The sequence below is a fragment of the Ptiloglossa arizonensis genome, chromosome 9, assembly GCF_051014685.1.
Source record: "Ptiloglossa arizonensis isolate GNS036 chromosome 9, iyPtiAriz1_principal, whole genome shotgun sequence".
Classification (NCBI taxonomy): Eukaryota; Metazoa; Arthropoda; class Insecta; order Hymenoptera; family Colletidae; genus Ptiloglossa; species Ptiloglossa arizonensis.
The window spans coordinates 9,114,639-9,138,891 of record NC_135056.1 but is presented as its reverse complement, the minus strand read 5'-3'; the positions used below and the strand labels follow the sequence as shown (position 1 = coordinate 9,138,891).

Sequence of the window (24,253 nt, the reverse complement as noted above, 5' to 3'; positions counted from 1 at the left end):
TAGAAATAATCGTCGCTGTGAGGATCGCAACCAGCCGACGATCCACTGGCACCGCAAGAAAGGACGGCTCCTTAATAGATAGCGAGCGCGGACCCGGGCCCCGGAGCGCTCGTAATTGGAATTAATTAGAGGCGTTTCGCGAGCCGCGGTCTGCGGAACCTTTAGCCGGACGATCGGAATCCTTCCCCGACGAGCTCGTTGAATATCGATCTTCCAGCAAACAATTTAACGCGGCCCGATGGCTGCGCGATACCAGCCACGGTCCGTGTCCCTCGTGCACGAGCTGGGGGAAACCATCGGCAGCCCTTGCGACAACGAAGCGTCAGCTAAAGATGGGATTTCCTATTAGCGTCAGACACTTCTATAACGATCCAAGCGTATATCCGTTCTTTTTTTTCTTTTTTCTTTTTTAACGCGCTCTATGACCGGAATTGTTACCCGGATACAAATTTCGAAGAAGGAACGAAAGGTACGCAATCTTTTCATCCGTTACTCGTTGAATAAACATTCGAATTTGAATTTAAGACTAAAATGATCGGTTATACGTTCGTTTTATTCCTCATTTATTGTACGGTAAAAAATGTACGTGAATATTGATGTGACAACTGTTTGATTATTCGTGAATATTTCTTGAGAAAAACTGAATAATGATTTTGAACCTCGAGTGCCCAACGAGTTCGAAACATTGCGTTCGAGCAATGTTCACTGTACGATAGAAATCCGTTTCATGGCAGTAATGATTAATTGCGCAAATTATGATAAGTAAAGATGGATGATAAAATTACTGACATGCGCATACATAATACAGTGTTAACATATTCTCTGCATATTTCTTGCATATTTAGATAGATTTTAGTTGCATATAAATCCACAGTCCGTTGATTAATCGGTATTTATGCGATATGAAAGTCTGATTTATGGTACAATAAACTTTTTCAAAAATTGTGATCGTTAAATTGGAATTTCATCCAGAAGTTTTTTTTAGCTTTGCGGTATTATATCGAAGAAACGATCTACGTACTTGTACAGGATCATTTGAAAATAAATCGAAAGTTTTTTTTCTTTTCTTTTCTTTCGCGTTGAGTATAATAATAGGACTTTGTGTACATTTTGATTTCACTTCATTTTTTTCCACGTTAGATCTTGTTCGGACGACAAAATTGTCCAACTAGATGCATTAGATGCATATTGAAATGCATCTGACGCTCATAACAAATCTCACCTGAAGGAATTAATTTTCAAATAGGATAACAAAGTCGTTCCCTTGTTGAAAATTTCAATGGTGAAGTTCATTGAGAAAAGTATTAAGAATTAGTTAGAAAACATTAAGAGGTACACTCTTTCTTTGTTCGGATAATATATCATTTAATACGAAACCCGAATCAAAGTATTTACGTTATACGTACTATTATAGATCATCGATATCTTTATAAAAAAAAATAACGCGAACAACCACTCGATATTCCGCACGAATGAATTATAACATAAATTTAAGTACATCCGAACGATAAAAATCAATTGTTTAATTTACCTTAAAACGAATTCTAGCTCTGGTCGATACCGACAATATCACTTTTCGCATTACACGCGTGTAATGATTTTTCCAGCTCCGGAGAGGTATCGATGATTATCCGTGACCTTATACTCTGAACTTCGTAGAAAGTGCAGTTAATTAACTTCAGACTTTATACGGTGTATATCTCTCGCGTAACCAAGGACGGACAGTCAGAAGTCAGTCTTTAGGCAAGTGAATGATGAAGCGCGTGGGCAGACATATTTTTTTCTCTTAATTGCATCGTAATGCTCAGCGGTGTAATATACTACTTCCGGCTCGCAAGTAACACTTTGTTCTAACCACATCCGCAACTACATTAGCAGCGTACTCGTCCTTCTTGTTCGTCATTAACGAACACAACCATATAAAATGCTCGATTAGCATTGATCGATTGCACGTACGTTCGTTTGTGTTTTAATCGTGTTGTTCGTTTACGATATAACCGCGAGCTTTGAAGAATGTCGATGCAACTATGTTAAATCGCTGAATATCAATTTCAGGATGCGCGTATACGTGTGTAAGAAAGGGCAATTAGTCGACATTAATGACGACAAATTTCAATTCATATATTACGAACACTATGACGCTTATAAAGTATCGTTAACTGTACAAAACGTCCAAGATTCTAATGAGCACATCTTTCCCACCATAATGATAGGTACCGGTGTGTACCTGTCGCGTCTGATCAATGATCTATTTTATTACAAAGATTAATTAACAAAATGTCTACATTACTTATATACTAGTTTTTTTTTTTTTTATTACTTGTACACTCTATTTTATCATGCTCCTTTATTTGTTGTACCTTGGTAATGCGTTGTTGCTCGATTACATTCGTTGTTACTGCGTCTGGTAAAAATCTTTCACGAATCACGTTTATTCGTAACCGTTATTACGTATTCTTCGTGTTGTAATTTATGATGCAATACAGTCGATATCGTTATTATCGTTGTTACGAAATCTTGTATCGCTACGTACTTACCGCTAATAGGCAAACTCGTAACAACGTCTCAGTGGTATAAAGATGTTCGAGTAGTGATCAACAAATATCCACATTACGTATCAGTTTTTCTGCATTTTATTACGTACCATTATTTGTTTTTACATCGAGAAAAAAAAAGCACACTTTTGCGTTCACCGGCCACATTATTATACACCTACTTTACACGAAATCGCAACTGAACGTTTGTCATTGACCTAACCGGTGTGAAAATCATTCGTTTAAACCGTTTAACGTATTCAATCAGTGGCACGTCGTTTACGAGCAGGTAAAATCGTAAATGCCTCTTAATTTCCATTAACCAAACGAGCGATGCCTTCGACTCGTTGCACGGTCTCGTGTAGAAGTAACAGAAAGTCCCGAGAAAAAGTTGTAAAATTTCGCAAAACAATTTTTAGTCCTTAAATCAATCAGCGGTTCAATTTCGATAAATAATTTAATGGTAAAATGCTTTTTAAAAATTTCAATAACGGCGATCGAATAAGTCGAACAAGTAACTGGGTATTTAAACGTTTCCACTTCAAAATTTCGGATCCTCTCGAACGCAAAACTCGAAACATTTAATCCAGAGTTTAAACGTTACTAGCATCCGACTAATTCTACCTCCGTTATTTAAATTTCTATAATTACGATCCAAGAAAAAGAATACGCAAAAAGACACTTACTTGAATCAACGATTCGCAGATAAATCGAAACGTTTAAATACACAGTTTAAAGTCTCGTTAATTCTCTCTCTATATGTTGTTCCAATTCCTGTAGTTACGATCCAAAAGAAGAACACGCAAGACCGCGCTTAAAATCTGATTAATTCCATCTCCGTTACTTGACTTTCAAGGACGAAAGGTCCTCGTCGTGCCAAAAAAAAAAAAAAAAAAAAAAAAAAAAAAAAAAAAAAAAAAAAAAAAAAAAAAAGAGATCCGCAACGATCTGTACCTTCTGTACCTTGAAACTATTGATTGGGCATCCTGCATCGCGAGACCACGTGATCACCACGGGTATATTGAACTTTCGCGAGCCAGCTCGAAGTAACAGATAAATCTTTGCTGCTCCGAACCCGCCTGTTATTACAAATTGTTCGGACAGCGATCACGAGCCGTTGAGTGATGCCTAATACCTTACTTCGGCCGGCAATGTTTCCAGTTTTAATGTTGCATTCACGACATCTAGTTAAAGGGAGTCGCCAGCGCGAGATAATTTACAAGCTATGAAGTTCCTTAGGCAAACTGGCTGCGTCTGATAGACAGGCCTCGCTAGGATGAATAATAGGGTATTTACGTGCGCGAAGTGTCTTGGACTTAATGACCTCGGTGCATGGTCGTGCGGGAGCCGCGAGCTACACCGTGTTTTACATTTCACGAAGGATGTGCCTGTGGATTGGAATTAAGGTCGATTCACATTTAACGACGCGACAACTATCGACGACGATACGTCCCGACGAGAACCAGTTTCGGCCAATTAACTGGAAACGTTAAAAAGTGGAGAAACAGCTGAGAACGGACGGTACGTTATATAACTTTTATGGAATATTTAATCTGAGAAATTACAGCTCCGAAAGTGATACGAACGGAGAATTCAAGCTCTCTCGTACTTTCGCAGAGGTTTTCATTTTTTCCAACGGTTCTGTACACCGGACATCTTGTCCAAGATGGGAGAAATGATTTTAACCCTTCCCGATAGACATCTTCTAATACTTCGTAACGCGGGAATAAATTGTGATCCAAGTATCGGTTCAAATGGTATCTAATTAGCGATCGACGATTACGATTACGGTGTAATCGAGTAAGCGATCAATGACTTCGATTAAATCGGATTCTTAATATAATTGTTTCCACGTGCACTCCAACGGTGGATGTTCTCGACTTCGTTTTTACGTTCGATTCGCGTTACTTTGTTCCAAAACTGTTTCTTTGTTTCATTCTTTCGACCATGGATCTTCGATTTTACGACTCTGAAACGAAAACAGTGGTCGAATAACGCAAATAATCGAAGAGAGTGAAATTCTCGATCGTTGTTCGCGAAATAATCGTGCGATCGATCGCGATCGGAAAATCGATCGAATCGCGATTAATTCGTCGAACGAATAATAAAAACGTTATTCCGAGACCAAACTAGAGCTCTCGAAACCAATTATACGAGCGTTTTAGGGTCGAAGGAACACGCGCTCTCGTGACGCTTCCAAGTGTATCTTCGTATCGATGAAGAATCATCCTCGAGCCTCTGACAACGAAAACGTTTCATCCAGCAACAATGTTAACGTGATCGGTCGCTCTATTGTGGAACCGTTTTTATCCCTCGAACGTCAATCAGTGGCGAGCTAATAGCTGACACTAACTTCTGATCGAAAAGATCCGCGAATGTTTCGCGTGAGCGTAATAATAGACGAGACGAGAAACGCGATCTGGGGACTATGAAACGATTTGAAAAGGATTCCATACCGCGTAAGTTGGCAGGTCTTGCCCCTACCATCGCGTGATACCATCGTCGAAAATATCCCGGTAGCGAGAACCATCTCCAATGGTTTACGAGGAAACGCGGGTGAAAGGGTGTCCTTTTGAATGTAAATCGACCGGCATATACCTGATATAGATTGGAGCATATGAATGAGTTTCGCAAGAGCAATATCTTCGAGCAACGAAGCCTTACCTCTTATTATTGGGGTAAACCTTTGTTACGTTACGTGCTGCAATATCTGCGCCGTACTATATCCTGATCGCTCTAAATCATCCGGAGGACAAATACCCATTCGGTTCACGATTACTTTAACAAGGAGCGAAAGATACGATTCACCGTTTAGCGTATGAAAGAAAGAACGTAGAACCTGACCGGGCATTCTTCCATCGGTTACGAATTGGTATTGAAATTTTGCTTTGTAACCCGAATTAGAATTTAGGAAATACGGTTGTCTGGTTCACGGAACGAGAAGTCACTTCTGAACAGTTTGGGAGATCTTTCTTTCGGTTTGAGAAGCTTTCATTCGAAATGTCTTTATGGAACTAGAGATACATTGGTCATATATTGGTTGTTCGGAAGGTCGTTTCGTTCTCGAAAATGGAGAATATATGATTTAATAAAATGTTTATACACTCTAAAAAAATTGTGTTTCATTTTCACCAAAAAAAGAACCAATAGTATATTATATCTAATATTTGGTTTTTACTTTTATCGAATCATTTGGATATTTAACACACCTAAGGGGATCTTCCAATTGGGAAGAGTTCCTTTGTATTTTCTACAAGTTTCAAACCTTTGAAACGCTTTCCCAAAGTACTAGATCGAAATTAAAAGAATTAGCGTAATTATAGAAATTTAAATGTAACCGCGCGAAGGTAGAAATAAAGTAAATCTCTATCGCCGATATCCGCGCTCTCCGATTTTCCATTTAACAAAAGAATATTTCGTTTCCTCCGGAACGTTTCGTTAATTTCCATCGAAGCGCCATTGTTTAATCCTTCGGACTCGGTTTGGAATTTAAATATCACGTTCTTGTGGAGTGTAAACGCATGTGTACGAAGTATACAAAAAAGGTACTGATCTAAAAATTATGAATTTATATAATACAGACACTAGTTATAAGCACTATATACCGTTGCAAGTTATAAGTATTTAATTATAAGTATTCTGTACAATCACTAGTTATAAGCATCTATTTATGTATCGTTTTGTATGTTCGGGTAATCTTTGACTCGTGTATACCATTCTTCTTTTTGTTCTGTTAGTATGCACATCGATGCGCATGCTGCTAATAACCCTGTACTGGGTTCATAGCGTAAATAAAAAAAAAAAGTATACAAAAATGTTCCATTCCAGATGAAGTTTACGACTTAAAGAATGTTCTCGAGGCGTCGGTTTCCGGTATCAAAGAAGCCTCGAGTGCAAAGGGTTAAACAAAGATGTAATTTTCATTGTACCCGGACATATAATAGAATATAAAAAAATACATGCAAAAAAGAATTTTCCTCGAAAGACTTGCAAATAAATCCGCGATATTTGAAAAGGTCTGTATCGACGATATCCGAGGGGAGAAAAGTTCCGGAAAACGCCCCTCCCTTCGGCGATCTAACCCGGGAAACCCGCGTTGAAAGACTCACGAACTTGACAGCGCTCTTTTTCAGCGCATTCTCGCGGCGAACTAACTCGACGACTTAGAACACCACCGTGAATTAAACGCAAACAGGAAACACGGGGGGGTTGTTGGGATAACCTTGCCAAGTAAGCGGAATAAATATTCCCCTGAATGCAACTTTTCCTCGGTCGTCGCAGCGTGTCTTTTTTTACCACGCGCTCGTGTTTTTACTTTCTGAACGACCCTTGTGAAACGCGTTCCCTTTTATCCTACGAGCACGCAGACTCCTTTATCCGCGACATAGCCGCATCCGGATTCGAAATCAATGTCAGACACGGGTGAAATTTTCAACCGTGCGGAGCCGAACAAGCCTCCCTACCCACCCACCCACCCATCGGCAGTTAATTTGAATCACAAAGCCGCGCAAAGAGACACTCGTTCCGCAAGGTTAACCATGAATATTTAACCCCGGCTGGGAAAATGAACGGTGAAAAAAAATAAAGGTCTTTACGGCCACTTTCGCGAGCCCGGTTCACGGATACAGACATCAATGAATTCGAAACCGTCAATAACCGACATCCTCTGCTACGATCTTGACGGCAATTAAGCCGCGTCTCGGTGCACCATTAAATCATAAACCGGCCTTCGTCGGCCGGTTTATACGTGGGATTTCGCCTCTCCCACGCGCCAAACGGCCGTTAATTTGCCACCGAATAAAACGGGCTGCCGGCCCTTCGGCGTTGCTCTCGATCGATCGATCGGCACTGTTCGCCCGCGGTCTACGCGAAAGAAAGAACACGGCCCTAACTGCCCACCGGGCTTTCATTTAATGCCCACGTCGATGGGCAATTACGATCGGTAATTTCAGATTTTCTGTAGCTCCAGACGGTGGTGGTGGTCGCGGCCAACACGAAACCAACGGTTCCCCGGATCATCGCGGTGCCCCGAACGCATCCCGTTGCACTCTACTGCAATTGTGCAACGATCGGAGCTGGATACTGTCGCTGGCGAATCTTCGAGTTCGAGGAGGGGAGGGGTGTCTTTCGAAGATTTCTCCCATTGGAGGACAAGCACCTGTTTCGAGTCGATCGTGACTATTTTGAAAACGAACATCGAAAGAGGGAAATTTTGTAATTGGTCCGATCGAGGTAGACGTTTCAAATATTCGCGCGTTATGGGATACCATTGGAAGGGAAATGTTCTCGGCTGATGGAAATTGATGTTTTTATTCGTCGATCGATAAAATGTTCTCTGTAGACGTTATTTTCGACGATTTTACTATTATTACGACAATTACTATTATTCGCGATATTTATCGCGAAACTTGTAGTTTCTTATTGTTTCCTATCTTTTATTCGAAATATAATATATAATACGTTATTGTATAATAATGCGTTGCTTCAGACACGGCACGTATACATTGTCGGATGTTGTATAATTAGCGAACGAGAAATAAAGTATCGTATTTCTTTGAAACTATCCGACAGCTCGTTAGTTGTTTCGACGACAATTAACGGCTACCCATCTCCATTTATTAATATATTCGTTGGAACATTAATCGAACGTAATAAATTATCAACGTGTACGACAATATTATATCGTAGATCGAAACCTTTACTTGCAATATATTGTACAATTTAGAGTTAACAAACGTTCCGAAATAACTCTTTTCATGGAATTTTTATCATCGTGGTTTTTTTTACAGGAAAAGTAAATTCGAACAGAATTGTAAAGAAATGAATTTCAATTGATTCTTTCGAACGACATGAATATTTTAATTGTTCGGTTAAGAAATTTTGCTAACGTTGATCGTTGTCGTAACGAGCAATGTCGTTAAATGATTTATTAACGTTAATATCTGTTCCGTTGAAAGCGTTATATTTGCTTAATAGTGCACGGTGGTGCTCGATAGAAAATAATGAAGAAAGTCTTCGATTTGTAATTAGAACGTGGAACTTAATGCGGTGTAAAATATTGGAACGTGTAACGTGGCAGTTAATTAATTTGTTTGAAAATAATAAATCGACCGTGATTCCACGTTAATCCAAAGTTATTAATCGTAACTGCGAGAGTAAGGAATTATAGCTGTGACAGGTTACCGACACAGGAACGCTCAATTTTGTAGGTGATAAATCTAAGAAATTGGACACGTTCCATGATAACGGAGAGGCTATTGAAATAAGGGCATCGGGTACCCCAATATTTTGAAAATCTTGATTACCCCGAAGGTCTCGAATACTTTGAAGATCTTGAAAGTCTCGAGAGTTTTGGAAACGTTTACTCTCCCGACAACCCCGACATTGCTTGTTGATCTCGTTACGATACCAGAGATACTGCTCGTGTTGACATTCCTCGCTTTTCCCTTTAACCTTCGTATGTCTTCGCCAAAGTAAACTTGTATTTTGATACGTTACAGTGAACAAGGCGTTTGAGCACAACAAGGAAAAGTTTGCAAAACTTTTCATCGAAAACAGTTTTAACCGCAATTTTAATTCTTATAACAGTTACGAGAACCGAGATCTGTTACAACTGTTACTTACGTATCGATTTCGGTTACGATTTTTCGAAATCTATATTGCGTGTAATATACTAATATAATACATCATAACATATACAAATATAATATATGATATATGCACTAATAATCTATATTAATATATATTAATATGTGTTAACCCTTTGGATTCGAGAGATCCTCAGTCGCCACCTAATGCAGTGTACTATTCTCGATCGGGGAAAACTTCGTGGTTTGGAATTCAAATTGGAATTGAAACATTACGTTCTTGTAGAGTGTAAACGCATGTATGCGAAGTATATAAAAATGTTCCATTCCAGATTAATTTTACCACTTAATGAATTTTCTCGAGGCGTCGGTTTCTGGTAGCAAAGAAGCCTCGAGTGCAAAGGGTTAATATTACATCGGTACATATTGCAAGTAACATTGGTTTTGAAACTCGTTGTAACATTTTTTCCATCCTTTGAACTTTTTCCATCGCGGCCGATATATAATAATTTCGAAAGTGTTGTTATCGAAAACGTTTCAATCCCTGTTCAAGACGCCTCTCAAAGTTTCGAATCCCATCGTGGGTGACGTACACGCACGCGCCACACACGATCGAGCCGGATCGAGCGTTTTTAGCACGACGCGACGACGATACGCGTAACACCGACGCTCGGCGACGCCCGGCGACACCCGACGCCCGCACATTACGCGGCGCGCGTTCTTGCCTCGGAACGTTATAGTAGGTCGTGGCATTAAATTTCGGACGATGATTTGTGCGCGAAATTGGTCGCGGTGCGGGCGTGTTTCGCGCGCGATCGCGTCGCGACGATGAAATATGTAATCCGTAAAGGGAAGTGTTTTATGAGCGGATCGCACGGGACGCGTTGCACCGCTCGCGTACGAGGAGATCCCGTTCAAGTTTTTGCGAAAGTCGAAACTCTCGTCGTACGCCTTCGAAACCTACATAGGCTGACGACTGATACGGATTTCTTTTCTTTTTTGCATTTCGAACGTCGAACGATTTATATCTATGCTTCTCAAATAAATAGTATCTTGGAAAACTGAACACGAAACCCCGAACGATTCGTATAGAAAACGATCGTATAGATCGATAGAAGAAAATCGAACAGCTCCTTTGTTTATAACGACACTGGTAATTTTTGTACCGTATTTCGAACGATTTTGAGTAAGGAATACCGTGTAAGAAAAATTTTCCAGTAAATTTCCTTTCACTAGGAAAATCTCTTTTTTATTGCATCTTGTGGTGGATGGAAGAATACATTTGACAATGCTCGTGCTATTGGAAATAATTTTGACTTTGCAGAGTTCTTCCGTGTAAATTATTCCAATTGCCAAAGCGATGAATAATTTATCGACTTTAACGCTTGCGCGAGATATTTACGAAAGGGTCCCCACCTTCGTTCGTACTTTCATAAATTGCGACGCAACGAGTATAATTATTGTTCGTGTTTTTAAAAAATAAAAATTTTCGTTTACAGCTCAATGCTACCGCGGTGCCTCGTTAACCAGTAACTTTCTAGTTTGCCCGCGTATTTTGTAGATTTACGTGTTCCAGGACTGTACAAATTGCGAGATCAATGTACGATGGAGCGAAGCCCGCGGTGCAACCGTGCAGCGTGTAATTCTTCGGGTGAAAATTAATTAAAAATGTGAAACGAGATTTTTCTCTTAATATCTTCGTTCGTACCGATAATAGAAACTGACCGTTTACATTTCGATCGATTGAAAAGTATCCACGAATACCGATATTCTTCGTGTTTTTGCAATTTCGAACATATAGTGAACATATAATGAAACTAGAGCCAAGATGTCCGATCGATATAGGTTTTCACGTCCACTTTAACAAACATAGAATAAGATCAATTTTTTTTCGAGTAAAAATTCAGTTTTGTCTTTTTACCAAAGATATACCACGCGTTTCCGTTTCATAACAATACAGAAATGAAATCTTCATAACGTAGAATTACGACTATATATCTGCAGAAAACTATATAAATATTGTACATACATCCATTCGGGAGGATGCATCGTAGTTTATATAAAATCAATTTTCGCGAATAAAATAAATTGTCTTTACCTCCATCACGGTATATTTACGAACTTACGTATGTTTATTAGGCACATTTATACTGTTTTCGTGTGTAACATATGTCCTCTGAATCCTTGGATCGCCTTTGCAAATTATCCTGTACACTGTTCAAAAATGAAACTTGCACCGCGTTAAAAAAGAAAATAACCGTCTCGGTTGTACGAATCATGTAACAATACGGACGAAATATCTCCACATTAATTGCAAACGTGTTTTATGTACGCTGGTAGTTCAGTTTACAAAGGCTAATGCGTAAACGCGAGCGACAAATGATTTTCACTGCAAGCGATTGTATTTTAATTATACGTTGTTCTTGAGGGTACACTGTTATTTAAGTGAACTTGCCGGGTACACCGCGCAAAACAATCAACACGATATTAAGTTGACAAGCGACGAGAAGAAACGGAAGCCTTTTACCACTGCGTTAGCAAGCTCTAATTTCAATTATTTTCCTGTTACTACAAACATGTGTAAATTCGCAAACGTTTTGGACAATACGTTCTTCCGGGATCAATTTTCAATTACGCTATAATTGGACAATTACGCTATAATTTAGACAATTTTTTTTCTTTTTTTTTTTTGGAGGAGGAGGAAGATAATGGAGAAAATCAAGAATTTTATCGCTCGAATCTTGGGGGAGTTGCGATTTTATCAATGAAGCTATCGGGTATTTCATCGAAGCGTTCTAAAAGTGGATATTTTGTAGCGGGTAGACAATTACGAAGACAAGAATGCAATATCTACAGGGAAAAGCAATTAACAGGATGCTCATTACACGACGCGTCTGCGCGAAATTACCCCATGAACCGATAATCATTCTAAAATAGACTAGCAGCAGCCACTTTTGGTAATGGAGGCCTTAAGTGCCGAGCAAAGTAAGCGCTCGTGAAAATGATTTACCATTTTTGCGAAGTATATTGTACGTTGCTCTGTACACGCAGCTACGAAGTAGGAAATCTACAGGGACTAACGTTTCCTCTTCCTGACTTTTAGAAATTAATTTCATTTGTTTCTACGTTTTTATGCAAAACGTAGGAATGCAAAGCAGGTCGGAACAATTGTATCGGGTTGTTCGGAAAGTGATTTCGTTTTCCAAAATGGAGAATATACAATTTAATAAAATGTTTATACACTCTAAAAAAATCGTATTTCATTTTCACAAAAAAAAAAAAAAAAAAAAACGAAGTGACTTTCCGAACAACCCAATAATACATTACGTGGAACTAAAAACTTATTCAAATGGTCGAGTAAAATTTTACTCGAACTTTATCGTAATTTTATTAAATCGAACTTGACGCAATGTTGTCTTTAACTCGCAATTTAGCGAATTAGTTACATTAAGAAATAATCGTTCTTTTATCGTGACTACCTTTGAATCTAAAATCAAATTTCGAACAACGAATGAAACGTTAGTTAAATAAGAATTTTAATTCAAATTACAGAATGCAATTATGTTTCACGTTGGACGAAGAAAAATTTATCTATATTATACGATCGAGCGAATAAATGACCGTAGAGCGATTTCATTCGTCGTTTATCGTTCAAAAAAATCTCTGCTTTCGATTTGCCTTCGAATTTCGAACAAGACCGAAATAATAAAACTAAGTAATTTCGTTGAACGTGCTGTTTAATTGTTCGATTGGGACATATTTAACATCGAGTAAAATCGTGTTCGACAATTTTGCCTTTTTAAGAAAAGCGAGTTCGATCAGAGTGCACAAATAGCAACCGTTATCTACCATAAAATGTTTGTTAAGAGTATACACGAAGGTACACGCTCGTGACACAAGTTCGCCCACATTCCCTGCCCACCTTTTATATCCTTGATTTCTATTGCCAGAAAAGGCCTAAGCGTGGGTGTACGAAATTTCTGCCGGCTGTTACTAGGTCGTGTGTAAAAAGAGGAAATCAATTTCGCATAAGAATATCTTAACGGCGTTGTTGCACCACACGTGGAACAATGAAACAGAAAACGTTTACTGCCATAAGCGGATTAAGATCGTGAATGGAGACTGTGAAAAGTACAATAAAAACTTAATGGCACTTGTAATAAGTATATTTTACATAATTCGATACTATAATCCGAATCGTTTTTAACGAGTTTCACTTTGGTAAATAAGGTGTGCATTATACATATTTTTTAAAACGTAATAAGATATTATTTAAAATTTTCCCTCGAACATGGTATGGTCAGCCGTATCGAATGAATCTGAATTACAGAGTGAATACAAAAATAATTTGAATATTCAAATTTTTCCTTTCACCGCGAATATCTATCGGAATATATTATTTCGTTTCCGAGAAAGAATCAAGGTATTTATAAAATAACGACGAAACGAAGATGGAAAATGATTAAACTACAATTTAGATACGGTAATTGCTATATCCGCTCAGTTACTTCGAATCTTTGATACAATTACCAAGATTTAGTTAACACAAACGGTTTCTTAATTACAATTGTGGATATGATGCAATAAATTCATATTTCTCAAATTGAAATGAGACAAGAGCAATGGGTATCGATAAAAATTTCTTTCCTTTTTCAAATTATAAGATACAAAGTGGACCAACGTTACTCGCACTCTCAATGTATTGGAAAAATATACGAAGCTTTTTTCTTTTCACCGTTGCAAAATTTTGTATATACAATGGTTTACGACCTATGTGGTTTATGGTGCTTCGGAAGTCAATTTTAAAGAAAAGAAGGTATCGAAACTTACCAAAACATCCTGCAACAGCTCATGCTCGTCGAGAAGTATCACCTTGCAGTGAAGAAGACGGGGCCTACGGCTTCCGGCCGGCCTAAGTCCAGGACACAGCCACTCTACCACCATCTCTTCCTTCGACAACCCTCGTTTCCCTTGTGATTCCTTCCTAGTTTTACTCGTTCATCCGCTCATCGGTTTCGGTCATCCTGAAAGACGAGGAACACGCTGTAATCCGATCAAAACTGTCAGCATGCAAGCCTGTGCATACCGACACGCTCGCAAGTTTCGGATTACTCGCTTTTCGCTTCCGTCGAAAATAAAAAATACACAAACTTTCGTCGTTATGAATTTACATCGATTCGACGAATCGTGTTCGTCGAATGAAAACCGATATCGTTTAATTTAACCGTAACCATTTTATAATATTCCGTGCAAAGAAAATTCAACGAATTTTACATATTATCTTTCACGTGTATCTGGTTCGAATAATCAATTTTCCATCCCACGACTTCGAGAAGTTTCCTTCGGTACGAGTTTCAAGTACCAAAATCAAAGCGTATCCGGTTCTTTCTAAAAAAAAAAAAAACTTAGACGAAGCATCTTGAAGATCAAACGGGTTCTATCGACACGTTTTTGGTCTTAGCTTTGCAAAGCCTCTTTCGACTCGGTTCAAAAGACGCAGGGAACTTCCCGAAGCCGTACAACGAAGAACTTTCTCGTTACTCGAAAGTTCGAAAAGTGTCCTCAAAATGTACTTTGACGCATCGGGAAATCTGCGCACAGATGTATCGCGAACTAAGCTTTTACGCGCGGTGCACACAGGGTGTCCCTGAAAGGTACGAACCGTCAGCAGGTGATTCCTCGTGAAAAAAAAGAAAAAAATGTAGAATAATTTTTTTCGTTTGGAGCTTAGTTTTCGAAAAAAATCCAGCGAGAGTACGTAGCATCGTTTTAACGAACGTCGAATAACTGAAATTTTGTAAAACCCGATCGTAAATAGAAACGTTGACGTCACGTAATATTTCAAATAAGCTTTACACACAGTACACATAGTACACACAGGGTGTCCCTGCAAGGTACAAACCGTCAGCAGGTAATTCCTCGTAAAAAAAAAAGAAAAAAATGTAGAATAACTTTTTTCGTTTGGAGCTTAGTTTTCGAAAAAATCCAGCGAGAGTACGTAACCTCGTTTTAACGAACGTCGAATAACTGAAATTTTGTAAAATCAGATCGTAAATAGAAATGTTGACTTATCGTAATATTTCAAGAAACTTAATTTATTATTAAAAATTGTTTCGCGAAACTCAGAGTATAAAACGTGTGGTTTAAAGTTTGAGCGACTTTAGAAGCATCCGGAAAAGTATTTTGCAAACTGCAGAACAGTCGTTATTGATCGCTACAAGATATTCGTGACACTTTTATAAACATCATTTCCGACACAGTGTCGTTTAATCAAAACCGTCGAGAAGCGAAGTAATATTTCCCACGGTGGCACGAAAGTTGAAAACAATAGTTGAAGTTTTTGACGTCGAATGTCCGTGGAGTTTGAATCGCGGAAGTTTTATTTCTTCTCTACCCGACATTTCCAGAAATCATTGCAACACGTTGGTATTAGAGATCCCAGTTTCGTGTTTATTTAACTCACGCGCACTTTAACGCGTACAATTTTATAAATATACGGGTACCCGTGTACTATTTCACGTATGGTTAAATAGACGTGTAGTATTCCACGTGTATTCAACCACGCGTGTATCAATGTACCCGTATTCTAATTGCTATAATTTTTCAAACACGATTGCCAATTAACAAAACAAGAGAACGATTATAGAAATTTTACACGCCATAGATAAAAAAAAAAAGAAGTTTCAAATCGTTTCCATTAACGCAATTCCTTCGATTAATTCTCTGGTTTGATATAACAAGACCACTGTGTTTACATTTTCTAGCAGTAAACGTTTCCTTTTGGAGTAACAATATTCTTAGCGGTCGGAGAATAACATTCGAGAATAATCGATGTTGCTAATGCGATTGGATGGTATTCAATATTTTCTGTACCCGAAATTTGGAGAATTTCAGCGACTCGGTGTTTCGATTTATTTTTATACGTGTAATCTCGAAATTTTTCGAACAAAGACTCAAGAAAGGGAGCGACATCTTTCATCGTGCAATTACATCGTAAAAATAATCTCAATTTCCAAACGTCCCGGTACCTACAAGAACGATACACGTATTAGGTTGTTCGGAAAGTCGTTTCGTTTTCCAAAATGGAGAATATATTGTTCAATGAAACGTTTATACACTTTGAAAAAATCGTGTTTCATTTTCACCAAAAAAAAAAAAAAACGAAACGACTTGTCGCACCTACGTATTTGTCGAACGAAGACGCAAGAAACAAGGTGACGTTTCGTATCGCTCAATTGCGTCGAATGGTTGTTCGAAAGCAAACATCTCGATTCTCGAACATCGAAACAGAAAAGAAACATCGATACCAAGGTCGTTCCTAAATGGCTTCCCTGGTAGAAAATTGAATCGCCTCGATAAACCGCCGACAGCGGTATAAATCCATTGTGCCGCGAACGATTAATTCGCAGAGTGAATGGAACGCGCTGAAAAATGTCCACGGCGTTCCTGGAACACCGTGGCTCAATGGTCATAGGTTTAACGAAACCAATTAAAATTGTTCCGTACAATACCCGGGCAAATGACCGAATTAACCGATGCCATTCAGCGAAAATTACGCGTCCATGCGGCGATAGAATAATGAAACGGTAACGAATTGCGAAACGGGAGACACGGAGGAGGCCGTATCCCCGATGGGCGGACGACGATTCGACCGTGACGTCGGTCGAAAAGAAAATCGGCTCGTTGATCGGTCAGCAGGAGGATAACCGAGCGATCCGATCGTTAATCAGACGGATATCTATCGCGTCTTCGACGAGATCCACGAACGGGACACGCTTGCGCGACTAATAGAGTCGACTCTCGGTAAGAAGAAGACCAAGAAGACCAAGGAGGGGACAGAGCAGACCTCGTACGGGGAAAACGAGGACACGAAACGAAGGTGAATTATCTAGATCTGGTCGACTGTCGTCAACGAAGACGCGTATAAGAGTAGAACGATTGGCTCCGGTCGCGCAATTGATTTCGTGATTTATGATATATCTCCTCTAGCCGAGCGGATCGACGGTTCTTGCTTGCCGGTGGTGGTCGCTTTTTAATCGCTCCCGGACACGATTCACCGACCGAATTTTGAAATAATAATCGACCGTCCGATTCATACGCCTCGTGTCCGTGCAACGTCCAACGGTGATGTTTGCGTAACATTTCTCCCGTATAAAATTATTGAAAAACCCTTTCACGGTATTTTGAATCCGAGTTACACGCGTGTGCGAACCCTGCCAGCCCCGTCGATTATTTCGCTGACGCTAGAAACTGCTACCGAAAGATATACACGAATCGACGAGCGGGAGAACGGTACATGTACTAGGTTCTTCGGAAAGTTATTTCGTTTTCCAAAATGGAGAATATATTGTTCAATGAAACGTTTATACAGTCTAAACAAATCGTGTTTCATTTTCACTAAAAATAAAACGGAACTAGTTTCAGAACAACCCAATACAAAAATCATATTTCGAGATATTTGAAGAAACAACTTGGAACTTCATTCTCGATGCATTTTAGATGCAGTTTATTTGAGAATTATTGGACCTTGTACCGTTCTTAGAATCGTCGATTCGAATTTAGGCGGGCTTTCATGAAAGATTTATCGAACATGTTCATTTTTCTAAGCATCTTGTTTACAGATGTGCAAATGCAAAAATAGTTGTCCGGAAAGATCTTTTGGAAAAGAAACGAAAGGTGGCTGAAAAATGTTAAGCAGTGAATCAGATACGACGGCTAACTCGTGATCGGAAGGAAATATTCGCATAGGTATGTCAGGAACGTTGCAATGTATTTTGTAATAATTACGACGATGAATTAGAAATTTTATGAAATACTTCGTTCGATGTGTTATTAATTGGCAATCTCCTTTATCGAACTCGTTCCACTCTCTTTGCCCTTGCGTTTTTTTTTTCTCCAATAAATAACATCGCAATTCTTACTTTTATTTTTTTTTACGTACACGTTTAAAGTTACATAAACTGCTTACATTTATTAGCGACTCGTTCGGTTGGTTAAAGCCTGTTTCGTAGATTTATGTTCTCGAGAAACGCAACGAGTTTTATGTTTCTATCGTTTTTCACTGTGGTTAATAATTTCTTTGCGGTTAGGTTCGGTCCAAAAATTTTTCTCTTTCTTTCGTGCATCCGTTATACGATCTATGAACGATAGAAAGTCGAATTTCGCACAAATTGTAAACAGTTGAGACTTGTTTTTTCTACGAGAGCGTTATTCTTGTACAGTCTACTTAAAGTGTTGAAAATGGTTCCTTTCTACCAAAGTTATATTCGAGAAAAGAAATTGTTTACGATTTCGTTCAATTTCTGGTTCGTTTTTATCACACGGAATAATTCACGCGAATCGTTTACACGAAAATTGTACGATTCGTCGATAAACCGCTAACACGTGACTCAGTATGTAACACACTCAACGACCATACTCGCGTTTCGAAACAGTTACAGCAATGGCCCGTATAATGTTGGAAAATCGAGACCGCGGATTATCAATATGCGAAGCACGGGTATAGAATTTCTCGTCGTAATTGGTGGAGCTCGAATGAGCTTCGAAAAAGACAACGAAGTAAAGAGAGCGGAAATGATTCCCAATTGCGAATCCGAGCAACGAATTTCATCCATAATTGAGACACCCGTTACTGCGATTCGAAATTTTTAGTTTCTATCACGTTGCGTAACAAGTACGTTCGCGTTTCTTCGTAGGAATATTAAGTAACGTCGATAGCGACGAAATGAAACTTGTAAAGGAGATGCAATGAAAAAATATATTAAATATTGCCACTTTTACATGGAACTTGCTTATCGATACCACCTTCTACTATTTTCGTCATTTTTAACGGAAAAAATTCAGATAGGTGTATAGTTATTTATTCGGTATTTTCGAATAATTTTTCACCGAGAAAATTTTGCAATGACCTAATATTCGAAACGCAGATCCAACCGTTAACATTGCTCCAATGAAAACGAGCGACTTTTCGCTTTCTTTGTTCTTCCAATTAAAAGCAACTGAAAGCAACATAAACGGACATACGATCGCAACAGAAAAGATCATCGTATGTTTTTTCTTATTTTTCCAAATGGAATACGACCAAAAACAAACGACCACTGTGAAAAAACTCGCACGTCTGCATCGATCCTTAGATTTCGCCCTAACACATCTAACTGAACGTCGTACAGCGACAAATCTGACCGTTCGAAAGAAACAAAGGATAAAAGAATACATCAAAAGACAAAAAACTACTTTGAATGTTGTCCAATCGAAAGAAACAAAGGACAAAGAAATGCCTCGAATATTGTCCGATCTACATCCTCTTTCGATCCATCGTTTCGAAAGCTGTGCAAACGTTCACTTACGAAACAATCTCGCATCGATATCGAACGTACGTCTCGGTTGTTCTCAATCGTAAGAACAAGAAAGAACGCGCGATACGAAAAGTATCTCTCGACACCGACACAAACTTCACCGTAACGGCCATAACTTTTCCACCGCGAACGGTACAAAAGCCCAAAGAAAGCATAGAGGAGGATCACGTCGGAGGAGAACCACTCTTCCTGTCTATTAAGTTGTACGCACGCGCCGCCCCCACCCCTTCCCCACCCCGGATTAATCGCGGTTTTATACCGTGTGCGGGAACTCCGAAATACATACCGCGGGTCCAACGATGCGTTTGTTACGAACGGTACCGCGGGCGAATTTATGCACGCCCCGTTCCACGGATAATTACCGTACTATGAGCATTATTTACATAACGAGTTTGAGTAACAAACAGAATCGACAACGTTGGAATCCGCGGCGGTGGCGCGGCGCGGCGCGGCGGGGCGTTCGCTTAATTTCCGCGCGGCGAAGACGCGACGCGTTCGAATAAACGAGAAGCGGAATACACGGCCGGTTACACGCGCGCGTAACGGGAATGAAACGCGAGGCGGTTGCGGCCCGATCGTCACGGTAGCCTGGCTCGTTACATTTAACGAAACGAACACCGCACCGCGGCGAGACCAACGGGAAAGAAAACGAAAGGTAGCGCGCCGGATCGACGAGGATGCGGTGATTTTTACGATACTGGATGCCCGGGGACAGGTTTCCGCGTCGTTTTGGACGATTTGCTAATCGGGTCCGAAGTGAGAGAGAGAGAGAGAGAGAGAGAGAGAGAGAGAGAGAGAGAGAACGAGAACGAGAGAGAAAGAAAGAGAGAGAGTACGGTCACAAATTTATATCCAACGCCTCGAGCCACCGTCGAACGCTTCCTGCTGCTCGGACTGAAAAATCGTAAACAGCTCCGCTGGTCGAGTGTACCGTTAGCTCATAGTTCCGACGTAACATCTCGAATACGATTGCCTCGGTCGTTCGACGTACGTTCGTCCGCGGTAACGTACGTGCGCGTCTACGAACGGGTTGCCACTTAAAATGCCTTCATCGAGACCCGCTGGCATGCATCTTGCCGATCAGCGGAAAAACTGATTAAAGAAGAACCGCTTCGCCACAGGTAATCGATATGTATTAGAACTTGAATAGCAAGTTGATGCGGAGACGCGCGTGTCTCTATGTCCCGGAGCAGTGATCGCCAACCCGTCGCGGACGACGAGCACCGATCCCTCGTCTCAGCTACGAGCGAGGGGAACGAAATTCACGGACAAAATGAAACAGCTTCGGCTCGCGGCGTTCCTCCTTTTAAATATTACTCGCTCGAACGTTCGATCAGTTTCTTCGAAAATTATCCGCTCTCGTTTCTTGAACTTGTTCACTTTACGTAGTATTTGACTACTCGGTGGTTCGAGTTAACTCGAAGCGAGGGAAAATAGTTAAATGGTCGACTCGAAGCAAGGGAAAATATTCAAGGTCAAAACATGGAGCATAGCGATACTCGTAGCTTTTGAAGTGCGCGTTGTTCGATAATATGCTCCATTTTTTGGAAAATTGTTCAACTCGGTTGTTCGAGTTATCTCGAAGCGAGGGAAAATAGTCAAATGGTCTATCTGACAACTCGGTTGATCGTATTGACTCGAAGCAAGGAAAAATATTCAAAATATTCAAACACGAGGCTTTCCATTGTCACGTTGATAATTTCAAATACAAATTATAAATTCTAAAACAACGATTGCTCAAAAATTCAGTTCGTTTCGTTGAGCGGACTTTGATACTGAAAATGTATCTGCGTTGAGTAACACTTTGCAGAAAATGGTCCATTAGAACAGAGTCGACGAGTCTTTAAAGTAACATTACGTTCGGCTGCATTATAAGAGCAACATTTATTCTTTCTCGTCCCGGAAGATAAATACCCGAGATTCGCGTTGATGCTACGCCTAAAGACTTTCTTGTGTTCTATCCACTTGTGTCGTTTCAAAATGGTGAAAAACGAGTACGTATAGAAATTTGCGTAGATGATCACCTCGATAATTGTATAAATATGACGGTTGAGAATGAATCCGTTAAATTTCGATAAAATTACGAACGAAAGTTTTACCTCCTAGTTAAATAAATTTGTTTCGATAGATACGTTGTAGAAACACACTTCGTTGGCTTTAAACGGATTTCTTATTTTCTTATCGTCTTGTCGTATATTTGTCGCTGTCGTTTACTCGTTGCAACGATTACAAAATTTGAACAGGTAGCTCGATGAAAATTTTCTCAATAGTAGGCCCTCTACCCTTCAAGGTTGGCGATCACTGTCCTAGAGTATAAACTTTAATGGTTGCGTATAGGAGTTGATTTCAATGAGTAGACGAAACGACAGATGCTCGAGGAGTAACTTCGCACGGTGCTATTCGCTTCTGATACGAGTTCAAAACAGAAAAATTCATCTTTGTAGAAGTAAACGTAATATTCGTTTTCGTTGTTAGAGTTAACCGTTTTCTGGTTACACCGTTTTCCCGTACAGTCTCTTTTGAAAACCATGAAATCCTCTTTCAAAGGATTTCTACGTATCTAGCTTCGACTCGTAATAGGCGCGAAAAAATACCAATTCGAATTACAGTTTCCTTTGAAAAATCTCGATCACTGGTTCCTCTTTTCTTAATCACACTCCTTTCAAAAATTCACAAAAATCTCTCTCAAAGTCCAGTGAAAATTCAAGCTGTCCCTCTTCGACTCGTAACCAACGTGAAAACGGGACAAATTTAAATTTCGTTTAACCGAAAAATGTGTCAAATTCAAAAAACTTCGTTCAGAATACCGCGAGCCCGAAGCTGCACGTATAGCGAACACGCATCCTGTACGACGAGAAGCTTTCAAAATTCATCATCCGCGGTCATCGATCGCTCTCGGAGCTCTACCGGGAGGCTCTGGATGCTCTAAAATGTCAAGTACCCGCTGAAAATGTTCAAATGTACCGACCGATGGCCTTGCGGCTCTATAAACGATACTGGTCCGTGGTTGGCACCCATCGTGGCGGAGAAATTGTAAATTATTATCGCGACTCGATTATTTCCACGGTACGGTATCGCGTTTCGCGCGAATCGCGCTATCGCGGGCTATTTATAACGCGTCGCTATTTGTGTACACGACCGAACGTAGGACTGATTAAAAAGTGAAGGTAGCGTTCGCTCGTTCGTTCGTTCGTTCGTTCGTTCGTTCGTTCGTTCGTTGGTTCGCTCGCTCTTTCGCGCGCGCAAGCGGGCGGACGCGTCGAGGAGGACTCAAGGGTGTACTGATAAATGCGCCGGTATACATATAGGCGAGAGTAAATCATCGAGGGTCTTCTTCGGGGCCGTTGGTTGCAATTTAAATATTTAAACTCATTAGCTCGGTGCAAAATTACGGAACGCCGCGAGGGGAGACGAAGCGGGGTGGGGCGAGACGAGGGCGAAGAGCGTAGCGTAGCGATCGTTTCGCGACCATGGTGACCGTCCGTGGCGCGTTTCGATTTCCAATCGGTCGCGATTCTCGATTGAATATTCGCTTACGTGGGTTCCTCATTTTACAATGTTCGGAGCGATTCGACTAGGAGCCGAAGCCGGTAGGAGGGCTTTCCCCCCTTTCGGAGCCGGACTCAAATAAAAATCGCGTATAAACGTTGGCCGCCGCGTCGCGCAATATATCAACCCTGAAAAGAATGTCCCTACGCTCGACGAATCGCTAAGAAAATTAATGGCTCGTGCTTTGCATTCCCGAGAGAAGCTTTGAATACCGAAGGTATTCGAGTAGCCTTCCAGGTTCTGGCAGCGAACGAGTCGCCCGGCGGCTTCTGGTGCTCCTCAATGTCTCCTCACCGGGTTCGCCACGATCGTCGCGGTTTTGTGAACGTGTTCACGTTTTATTCATTAGCCGACGCGCTCGCCGCTGTCACGGGGCCCTGATGAATTATTTTATTCGTTTGCACGCGGTGCGTGTACGCGACTGGATATCGAATCCCAATCAGAGACGGACTTGGCCGAGACTTTGGTCTCCATCCGGAGTGAAATAAATTGCTGCCACTTTCTGAACACTTCGCGAAACGGGTACAATGTTGGTGATCATCGAACGCGATCGACGTTTAACGCGTTCAACGGTCACGCGGTTCTACACTACCGGTAGAAAGTATACCATCGTTAGGCGCCCCGACGATGAAGCAAGAGCCCGATTGCCGTTTTTAACCAGCCCGTAACGTATTTATCGGATTGTTCGGAAAGTCATTTTGTTTTTTTTTTCTGATAAAAATGAAACACAATTTTTGTAGAGTGTATAAACATTTCATTGAATTATATATTCTCCATTTTGGAAAACGAAATGACTTTCCGAACAATCCAATATATTACTTATCAATGAGAATCACAGACAAAGAAATCGTACATCAAATTTTAGGGGGTGCAAAGAGAAGACTCAACTAACACTATTTACACGCAAGCATGTATTTGTCTGCGTAAAAACAATTTTTATGATACCCGATTGTGCACGTGCTCTTTCTGTACTATTCTATACACCTATGTAATGCAAAGCAATCTCGACAGAGATTAAAATCGCTTAAATAATGAAAAAAAAAAATTAAGTAAAACGAATACATATTTAACCCTTTCCACTCGAGAGGCGATCCTCGATAGCCACTTAATTCGATGTACTTTCTCCAATTCGGAAAACCATCGTGGTTTGGAATTGAAATTAAAATTCAATTACTCCTTTCTTGTAAGATGTAAACATATATATATGAAATGTTGAAATGAAAATGCT

At 40.1% G+C, this 24,253-nt stretch overlaps 1 protein-coding gene across 4 annotated transcripts in view; it reads right to left on the bottom strand.

Moving 5' to 3' along the window:
* The window catches only part of LOC143151511 (band 4.1-like protein 4), a 226,401-nt gene that overhangs the window by 76,665 nt on the left and 125,483 nt on the right, over positions 1-24,253 (bottom strand). For all 4 annotated transcript variants that reach the window (XM_076320712.1, XM_076320710.1, XM_076320711.1 and 1 more), the window contains one exon: positions 13,952-14,145. In XM_076320712.1, the coding sequence (XP_076176827.1) occupies positions 13,952-14,065 (114 nt within the window). In that variant the 5' untranslated portion in view covers positions 14,066-14,145. The remainder of the gene's footprint in view (positions 1-13,951; positions 14,146-24,253) is intronic.